At 42.5% G+C, this 10,680-nt stretch overlaps 1 protein-coding gene across 1 annotated transcript in view; it reads left to right on the forward strand.

Moving 5' to 3' along the window:
* The window catches only part of MACC1 (MET transcriptional regulator MACC1), a 34,206-nt gene extending 24,032 nt beyond the window's left edge, over positions 1-10,174 (forward strand). The window contains exons 4-5 of the mRNA XM_064166948.1: positions 2,234-2,422; positions 9,048-10,174. Coding sequence (XP_064023018.1) covers positions 2,234-2,422; positions 9,048-9,263 — 405 coding nt within the window. The 3' untranslated portion in view covers positions 9,264-10,174. The remainder of the gene's footprint in view (positions 1-2,233; positions 2,423-9,047) is intronic.
* The last annotated feature ends 506 nt before the right edge of the window (positions 10,175-10,680 follow it).

Genomic DNA, 10,680 nt, shown 5'->3' on the forward strand with positions numbered 1-10,680 from the left:
ATCCACATGATGAAGACAAGATTTTTCTGTCCACCCATGACAACTTCACAGTCAATGTTGTAGCAGCCTGAGGCAAATATTATTGGTATTTTGACACTTATTTTCATAGGTCTTATTTGTAAGCCTCTGGGCAGCTTCTATGTGATTCAGTGCTGTTATGTCAAGTAACAAGTGGCTTTATTCTAAATGCTTCCATGTAACAGGTTGCATTGTTAATCATCTTAATGTATTTATTGATATGTTCACAAATTAATTTGGAATTAATAATTACTCAATGTTATCTTTGGCTCTGACTGAAAATTCTACCAGCCTCTTTTGGGACAGAAAAGGATTAGATTTCTGATGTGAAAATAAAGTATTGTGGAGATGGTTGTTTAAAAATCCACATTGTAGCCTTTTATCTGAAGCCTTTTGACTATCTTGAATTGTGAACATTAACAGGGTTTGCTTCTCATGATTAGTTCGTGCTGACAGCAGTTTCAGCAGGATTCAGGAACTTTTGGTAGCAGCGGCCTCATAAAACTCTTAAGACTTCATTAAACTGCATGGAATAAAATTGAGTAAGAATTAAATAGAATTTATCCTGCCATACCTCTGTAGAAAATGGGGAAGGGGGAGTGAAAGGTGAGAGTCCCTTACATAACGAGTAAATGGTGGGGCATAATTATGTTAACCACACATCCCACTTTGTTGAGCTGTATATGACTTTGAGCTATGCCCTGTCTTTGTAAAGCCAGGCTTGGAGCTCAACATCATCCGATGTTAATTCTACTTTGGAGTAGAATATACTTGCTATTTCTTTTCATTAATCTCCTGGGCTTATGTTTAATAGGGTTTTTGATTATCAGAGCAAAGCTGAACAATATTCCCTCCTCAAACCATAGTGGGATTTGGTGTGGTACACTACAGTCTGCTTCTCACTACTGTGCCTACCAAAAGTTCAGCTGTTTGCGGTGTGGCAGTTTGTGGAAAAGTGTTTCACAATGAAATCACAAAGATTTAAGTGTTTGAGTGCTTGCTTTCTGCAGAAGTGCTTGGTAGTTTGGTGAAAATCAGTATCTTATAATCCAGGAAAGACTTCTGGATTTTACTGGAAAAGTCAATATTTCCAGTGGAACGTTTTGCTGGTAACTTGAAGAGAAGGGGGAAAACCAACAGCTATTTTTCTCATTCTCTTTTACCCAAAACAAATAAAGGAGAATGCAACATTCTTTGTCTTTTCAGGTTTCACTCCTGAAAGTTTTTCACATTGTTTTGGGGCTGGGTGGGTTTTTGTATATTCTAGTATGTAAAAGCTCATTTGGCATGGTGGAAAGAAGGGGTTTGTGTCTGCATTTCCACTTGCTGATCAGTAAATTCTTGGTTCTGTGTGAGGAGAAAAAAATTGCCTCCAATTGAGGAGGAAGTTGTTGAGCATGAGAGTGGTGAGAGCCTGGAATGGGTTGCCCAGGGAGGTGGTTGAGGTCCCGTCCCTGGAGGTCACAGTATCACAGTATCATCAGGGTTGGAAGAGACCTCACAGATCATCAAGTCCAACCCTTTACCACAGAGCTCAAGCCCAGACCATGGCACCAAGTGCCACGTCCAACCCTGCCTTGAACAGCCCCAGGGACGGCAACTCCACCACCTCCCCGGGCAGCCCATTCCAGTGTCCAATGACTCTCTCTCAGTGAAGAACTGAGTGTTTAAGGCCAGGCTGGATGAGGCTGTGGGCAGCCTGATCTAGGGTAGGGTGTCCCTGCCCATGGCAGGGAGGCTGGAACTGGCTGATCCTCGTGGTCCATTCCAACCCTGACTGATTCTATGATTCTAATGTAATCAGGGATTTTTTTTCCCAGCAAACTAGTAGATGAAGGACCACACATTGGTACAACAATAGTCTAACTTCATTTTTAAGCTTCATATTTTTAAGAAGCTAAATTTGATGTCCTAAGTATTTTTATTAGGGAAGCTTATCTTTCCTTCAGAATCTGTAGGCTTGGCAGGATCCACTTGACACTGGACCGCTTCAGCAGCTGAATGCCAGCTCTGTTTTTGTTAGGCTTGTGGGCAGTTTTGCTATGCAGCTGTTGGCAGCACCTATTTGTAGGGAAAGAAGTGACCTATTTGTAAGAACATAAAATAGACAAAAGCCTTCCTGCCTTGGAAATGCAGGCTAGTGATATACATGATAATGTTTTGTCTGTAATTGCCAGTGGAAAAAAAAAACCACTAATGAAAATTATCATCACAGGCACTTTTGAAAATAGATTGCCAGGGATTAGTGGCACGTCTCACCCAGGACACCATCATTTTGACTTCAGCTGTCAAGCTTGGCAGATGCTGGCGGGAGCTTGCAGAGAAGCTAGCTCGACTCACAAAGCAGCAGATTGAGGCTTACGAGGTGCCGCACCAAGGGAAAAACGGAACAGTAGCTCTGGAGGTAAGGCTCTGGTGTAACAGCGAGTGCACACTTGCTCCTCTGGAGAAGCACAGCCAGGCACTGACCTTCTCTGTAAACATTAGGGGGATTTTTTTACCTGTGAGGGTGGCAGAACACTGGAACAGGCTGCCCGGGGGGTTGTGGAATCTCCCTCTCTGGAGATATTCAGAACTCACCTGGGTGCATTCCTGTGTGACCTGGTATAGGTGATCCTGCTCTGCCAGGGGGTTGGAGCTCCCTTCCAGCCCCTAACCTTCTGTCATTCTTCCTTGCTTCTTTTCTCTTGCTGTCCAGCTTCCTTGTTTAAATTGTACCTCCTTGAATGCAAGGAATCTTCACCAATTTTTACTTGCAATTGTCTAGACATTCCTGTGAGGGCAATTGTTTAGTCTCATTGGGCCAAATTAATTTGCTGTAGAGGTCCTGGTCTATATCTTAAGCTTCAGCTCTTCAATCACACCCAAGGGCCACTTTCAGTCCCTTCTTCCTGCCTTGCTAATCGTACTTACACCTCTGCTGGCATTTCAGACATGCTGAGGAAGACTATGCAGTCCTTGCAGGAGCCCTTTCCACAGAAAGGGTGCTTACCTCCACCACTAATGCTCTTCTTTATCTGTGTAATAGTTGTCATAGTTTAGCTTAAATAGCATGACAAGGGCTTGGAAGCTCTGACACCAATTTTGCTTCCCTGGGCAGACCATTACAATATTTGAGAACCTTTTCAGTGAAGAAATATTTCCTAATATCCAACCTGAACCTCCCCTGGCACAGCTTCTAAGCATTTCCTTTGTGCCTGTTGCTTGTCATCAAGGAGAAGATGCTTCCCCACCCTCACTCCAGCCTTCTTTCAGATAATTTTAGAGAGTGATGGAGTTGTACTTCAGCCTCCTCTGAACAATCCCAGCTCCCTGAGATATTCCTCACAGCCTGAGTGCTCCAGGCCCTTCATGAGCCTCACTGCTCTTCTCTGGACATAGTCAAATTCCTTCCTAGTGAGGAACCCAGAATTGAACACAATACTTGAGGTGTGGCCTCACCAGTGCAGAGTACTGGTCACCTCCCTGTTCCTGCTGGCCACAGTGCTTCTAACACAAGCCAGGATGTCATTGGCTTTCTTGGCCACCTGGGCACTGCTTACTCATGTTCAGTGAACTATCAACCAATACCCCCAGGTCCCTCTCCAAGTGACAGCTTTCCAACCACACAGCTGGGTTGTTGTGACCCAGGCAGAGGAGCTGGCACTTGGCCTTGTTGAACTTCATACGGTTAGCCTTGGCCCATCAGCCTAACCTGTCCAGATCCCATTGTAAAGCTTCCCTACCCTCTAGTGGATCAACACAGCTACCCAGCTTAGTGTTATGTGCAAACTTAGGGTGGACTCAGTCCCCTCATCCAGAACATTGATAAATACACTAAAGAGGACAGTCCCCAGAACTGAACTCTGGGGGACACCACTAGTGACCACTTGCAGTTAGCAGTGAGTTTCAGCCTTGTCATTTGCTTTAATGCTGTGCAGAGCAAGGCAGAAGGCATTGCTGCTGCTTGCAAGTGGAGGTAGCCAGGAGAGGAACATTTGCCATCTGGGAGGAAAACCAGAGCTGGCAGGAACACGAAGTCAGAAGAGGAAGGAAGTGCTCAGCAAAGAGAGGCCCAGAGTACAGAGAGGAGGGGGGAGATGGTCTAGATGACTGGATAGGAATGGGTGATAGGTTGGACTGGATGATCTTGGAGGTCTCTTCCAACCTGGTTGATTCTCTGATAATGAGAGGTGTCCGTTGTGGTTGTCTCCTTATGTAATAACCCAAGAAACTTCTATGACTGGGTGCCAGCCAGACTGAGCTCCATCCACCACCAGTCTTTGAGATGGGCCATCCAGGCACTTTTTTAGACTAGTGCAGGCATGGCAGCCTGGTGCCCTGAAATTCTGAAGGAGACAGCACAAAATAGTGGACTCTTGTCTGCACTTCTGAGCACTGTCCTGTGCTCCTGGTGCATGTGTGCCTGGGCAGTCAGGTTGATTCCTGCATTTCTTCACTCTTAACACCAAAGCATGCAGTAGATCCACTGTTTCCTACAGCTACATACCAGTGACTTCTAGTCCCTAGACTGAGTTTTACCCTGAATGATGCTCAAGCTGATCTTTCTGCTCTGAACACTTGCATTCAGGCTTGACACTCCCTCTGCCTGTACTATTCTCCTCTCATTACTTCAGGTAATGCTCGTGATCCTGCCTGAATTCCTTCTCTCTCACCTCTGTGCTGAAGGAATTGCTGTTTCTCATTCACAATTTCACAACCACTGATGGTTTCTTTTTATAATTCCTATTTCTAATGGTAAAAAAGTCTCATTTGATAGCACTTGTTGACATGAAGACAGCAAGTCAAGAGAAGATGGAAGAGTAATTATTTTTGACTAATTCTTGAGGGTTATCTGAAAACATAAAATGATTTGTTACCCTTCAAAGACTGTTCTACCATGAAGAGACTGCTGAAAAAAATATTCCTTCTTCTAAACTTAATGTTTTTCTTAGTGGCAGAAATCTTCTCCCAGATGATCAAAGAAGCAACAATTGGTGCCTAGATTTTGAAGTGCTTTTCATCAGTAAATTCCAAATCACTTTACAGAGGATGTAGGTATTATTAACTACTCAACAGAGGCACTGGGAGCAGAAAGAAAACTCATGCACACAGCTGAAATGAGACTTGCCCAGGATGTTGCAGTGATTTAATGCTTTACCTGAAAGTCCTCTTTGATATAATTCAGGGGTGTCAAATGCAATTTAATTCACCCATTGTATCAGAGAATGTGGATGTGGAGAAGGGCCTGCCTTTGAACATTGCTTTGCAGTATTAGGTTGGTGTGGTGAGAGTGTAGGTCATTGCTGAGTTAATCATGTACCACTGATGACCAGTTTAAAAAGCTTTTGAGTATTTTTTTTTCTTTCTCTTTTGTCTGAAGGGAAAAAAAAAGAATTGTGGCAGTAGAGGAAAAGAGATTTTGTGGTTTAGGCATATTTCAGCCAATTCTCTGATTGCTCAGTGTCAGATTGACCTTAAGCACAAGTGCAAGTACAGCACCTTTTCATGCTTGCTGTCTTTTCATGTTCTGGGGAAGACAGAAAAGGCTGTACCCCAATTCTTAAAATGTCCTGGTGAGACAAGAATATAAGGAAAGGAAGCAGGAGACAGGGAAAAGGCACAGCCAGTGGCAGAATATCAGGGACTGTCATCTTCTCTTGTTGGCTGCTTGGTTATCAGACTTAAAACAGGAATATGGGACCTTTTTGGTTTCAGTATGAATACAGGAGTGATGAACTGCTGTAGTTCAGTAAAATATGTTGTAATACATAGTATTTACAGTAGAAGATTGGAAATCTTGAGCCAGCAGCATGCACGTGCAGCACAGACACCCAACTGTGTCCTAGGTTGCAGCAAGAGCAGCATGGCCAGCAGGGCAAGGGATTCACCTTCTGTATTCTGCTCTCATCAGACCTCACATGGAGTACTGTGTGCAGTTCTGGAACCCTCAACACAAGAAGGACAGCAAACTGTTGGAGCAAGTCCAGAGGAGGCCACAAAGATGCTCAGAGGGATGCAGCAGCTCTGCTAGGAGGACAGGCTACGAGAGTTGGGGCTCTGCAGCCTGGGGAAGGCTGGGGTGGGATTATTTACAAGGTCTTGTAATGACAGGATGAGGAGTAATGGGTTTAAACTGCAGAGGGAAGATTTAAACTGGATGTTAGGAAGAAGCTTTTTATAGTGAGGGTGGTGAGACACTGGCACAGGTTGTCCAGTGAGGCTGTGGCAGCTCCCTCCCTGGAGGTGTTCAAGGCCAGGTTGGATGAGGCCTTGAGCAACCTGTTCTAGTGGGAGGTGTCCCTGCCTATGGCTGGGGGTTGGAACTGGATGATTCTTGAGATCCCTTCCAACCTAAACCATTCTTTGATAAATGTTTTCAACATAGCTTATCTGATAAAAGGAAAGAATTCATCACTCACTTTCTTCCTACCTACTGCTATTTCCCACCTCCCTCCTTTTGTAACCTTTTGGTTATGACTTTGGTAGATTCCCTTCAAGCAAGAAGTAGATACCATTTATTCTGAGTGAATGATGACACCATTCCCTCTTTTAGACTTAAAACTTCAAAAGACTTAAAACTTTAGACAAAAAACTTCACTGAAGGAATAGCCTCTTCTTTTTTGAGACACACTGGTGAGGATATGAGTTTGGTGAGCTTTTCTATTTGGGGTTGGGGAGGAAAGGCAGTAGAAGCTGAGGGAGATGTTTACAGAATCTACAATAGAATCAGTCTTGGAGTAAGTTGAGAGTTCTTTGGCCAAATGTGGAAAAACACTCAGGACTATGAAGAAACTTGGTTCCTTAAGGAATCACATAAATAAAGCTTAAATCAAGGCAGTAGAGCTTTATATTGCATATTTTTTTTGTAAATTAATAGGATTAGATTGAGGAAATAACTAATTTCTTCCTGAATTGCCTTTGCATTGAAAGAGAAAAAACATGTTCATAAAATCTGGGCTTCCTGATCACTTCACCACAAGGGTGATTAGAGGACTTGAGCATCTCTCCTGTGAAGAGACACTGTGAGGCCTGGAGCTGTTTAGTCTTGAGAAGGGAAGACTGAGAGGGGATCTGATCAATGTCTATAACTATCTGAGAGGTGGCCATCAAGTGGATGAGACCAATCTGTTTTGGTTGGTGCACTGTAATATGACAAGGAACAATGGATACAAGCTTGAACACAGAAGATTTCACCTCAAGCATGAGGAGAAACTTCTTTACTGTTAGCACTGGAACAGGCTGCCCAGGGAGGCTGTGGAGTCTCCTTCTCTGGAGACTCTCAAAACCCACCTGGATGCATTCCTGCGTGGAGCACCCTAGGTGATCCTGCTTTTTGGCAAGGGGGCTGGAATCCATGAGGTCTGGAGGTCCCTTTCAGCCTCTAAAGTTCTGTGATTCTGTGTGTGTGTGTATATATATGTGCACACATCAGTCTGTACATCCTGTTATTAATACCCACTTGTGTGGTTTTGCTAGAATAGGAACTGCCTAGACCTTTGATGGGTCTCTGTGGCTTTGTGTATTGTCCCTGCAACTGTTAACTCAACTGCTGCTTGCAACACACCGACTGCCGGTGAGGAGTGGGAAACTAGAACCCATGGTTAGCCCAAGGTAAACCTGGAAAAGCAGCAGCTGGGAAAACAGTGCTTTTGTTTGCAAGCTGAGCAGCTTTTCTCTGAGCATCAGCACTTTGACAGATAGAGTCCAGCTTGCTGTGTGAGTCATGCTGTCATAGCTTAATGGACAAGTGACAAATTACACCTGCTAAGGAGCTGCTCCATATTGACCTGACGTAAAATGAACATATTGTAACTTGAAACAAGGAATACCAGTACCACCTATTTTAATTGCCTTTGTTTCCTTTTAAATTTGCAATTTAAATGTCCCAAGTTGAATTAATTGTGATTATGGAAACTTCTGACTGCCTTGCTTTTGGAGTGTTTGGGTTCTTTTCTTTCATTTTTATTACTTTATAAATAGATTACCTTTCTCCTGCTACATTTTTTGAAGATATGAAGGATGCTTAAAATTTCTAGGCAAAGTAATGGGACAATAGGATGCTGATTAATGAGGTAAAGGGAAGGCACAGCCAAACTCCAAACAGGTAAACTTTAATACTGGATGTATTCATTGCAAATATGACCAAAGGCAAAGATGTTTTATTTCCACCCTTGTTGTGCTGGTTTGAGGCTAATTGGAATATTTCACTGAGAGAAATCCTTAGTTGTGAGAAGAAAGAAAGTAACAATGACCTCTATCACTCATTCTTCTGCTGAGAAACACAACTAGTCAAAATATAGATAAGATACTTCTCAGTTAATTCTCACTTCTTCTCACTGGTGGTCTGTGTGCTTGCATCTGCCTTAACTCTTTGATCTAACCTTTTTCCTCTAACCTCCTTGGCATCTTTTTTGACATCTCACCTCAGATCTCTCCGGATCTATCACATGAGATATATGGGGACTGATATGGTTATTTCTGAAGGGAGGGAAAGAGGGGGAGGATGTTTGGGTCAGGAGCCTCCTGGCAGTTTGACTGGTTTGGGAGGGTTTTTGTGTTTCTGTGTTACTTTTACCTTGTATATGCAGGTATTTACAGTTATATACAAGGTAAAAGTGCTTGTAAATTGTGCTAAGCTGTAAATATAGCTTCCTTAACTTCCAGATGACTGAGTCTAGTCTGCTGAATTTGTGGGGAGGGGTGGGAGTGGGGCAGCTAACTCCCAAACCACTATACCTATTATCTGAATTATGCTTTCAGGCAGGGATATAGTTCAACTTGGTAATAATCCCCTGAATAAAAAGAATTTATCATTCCATTACTTACCTCTCTGAGAATTGGAGCGCTTCAGAGAAATGAAGTAAAGAAGTTTAGAGCTTTCCTATCAACATGCCTTTTGTGATAAAGCATTTCAGCATGGCTAAGGATCAAACACATATTTTTGTTTTGGTGAATTTTCTACCACTGGACAGACTTCATTTTTTTGTTGTTGTTTTAATAATTAAATTTCTGAAATCTTTGAAATTATTTTTTCCCTTTGTTTTCAGATGATGTGGAAACCTGCATATGACTTTCTCTACACGTGGGCTGCTCATTATGGAGATAGCTACAGGGATGTTTTACAGGACCTGCAGTCAAGCTTGGATAAAATGAAGAACCCAGTAACAAAACAGTGGCGAGAGCTAACTGGGACTCTAATCCTTGTGAACTGCATGGAGGTGTTAAGGGCAAGTGCTTTCTCCAAAATAGAGGAAAAAGAATAGACTACCAGGAGAAGTCTGGAAAAACTGTTCAGAAAAGTGTGCTGCTGATAGTTGTGTTCCAGTGATGCTTGCAGAGCAGGACAGAATGCAGTTTGTTTTACCTGAGTCGATGCTGGGACTAGCCTTGTGACTGTCAGCTACAGATTGCTAAAGGCTACTGAGAAAATAAGAATGGATGGTTAAACTAATGAGGTCAACAGCAATGGCTTGAATTCTATGAGGCAGCTTCTAAAAGGAGCTGCTTCTAGTTGCAGTGCCTTCTAGTTTTAAAAAACAGAGCTATGCAAAGATGAGTTCAGCCTGTGGGCCGAGGTTGACATTGTTTTCAGTGAGGTATTAAAATCTTAAGTATTTAACAGATTGTTTTAACTTGTGCCCAAGCCTCTCAGCCCCTAAGTGAATGACAAAAACTTTAGGATTTGTCCTCAACTGGGGCAAAATTAATTCTATCTTCTCACAAACCAGGAATTCAACAGGTACTTGCACCTGGAAAAATAAGTGTGTGATGCTTAGTCCTTCAAAACAACTTCTGGCGTCTTGGTGGTGGGGTTTGGGTTGTGTTTGTCTGTTTGCTTTTAAATTCCAGCAATTTTGTCTAGAATCTGTTGAGTGGAAATTTAGGAAGTCTTCCTGGTGTACACTTTTTGGTGTGCTCTGATTAATTTGCTTATTCCTGCCCTGTTGTTATTAAACAGGCCAATGGGGAAGAATGGCTTTGTAGGTACATGGGTTGTAGACAGTTCATAGTGGTTTCTCTTGATCGTTTTCTTCTACCTTATTTCTTCTTATGAAGAATATGAATAATGAGTATTATTTTCTAAAAAATAAGTTACCAGTGGGGTGCTGTTTAGCTTATTTATGTAGCAGTTAACTATCATTAATCATATGTTTTAAAAGAACCCTCTTTAAAGGCCATCAATACAAAATCTGTTACTGAATAGTTTATAAATGCAGCAACTGCTGGCTGAATAACAGCTACAGGCTAATCAGCATTATTTATTTATTACCATAAGATGTTAAATTTATTTTCAGGTAAGTGGTAGATCTAAAAGGTTTAAAGGCATTGTGAGCACCTTTTGATCAACAGTCATTCAGAACATCAGGAAATACTCCTGGCAAGCAGTTGAAAAGAAAATTAGCATCCTGCCATTGCTTGAAGTTGGCAAGGCAAAGCCAGATTCTTTCAGGAGTACCACAAAGCAGTAGCATTTCAGTTCAGAAAGCCTGGCTGAGGCACTCAGTGCCATGGTCTAGTTGATTGGACAGGGCTGGCTGAGAGGTTGGACTGGATGATCTTGGAGATCTCTTCCAACCTGGTTGATTCTATGATGTCTACTCATGTTTTCTGACACTAAACCAAAACAGTGCATTTATTGCTTCTTCCCCTTTTGTCCAACCTGCTTTCTTCTTTGCTTTC

Source organism: Pogoniulus pusillus, chromosome 28, assembly GCF_015220805.1.
Source record: "Pogoniulus pusillus isolate bPogPus1 chromosome 28, bPogPus1.pri, whole genome shotgun sequence".
NCBI classification, from domain to species: domain Eukaryota; kingdom Metazoa; phylum Chordata; class Aves; order Piciformes; family Lybiidae; genus Pogoniulus; species Pogoniulus pusillus.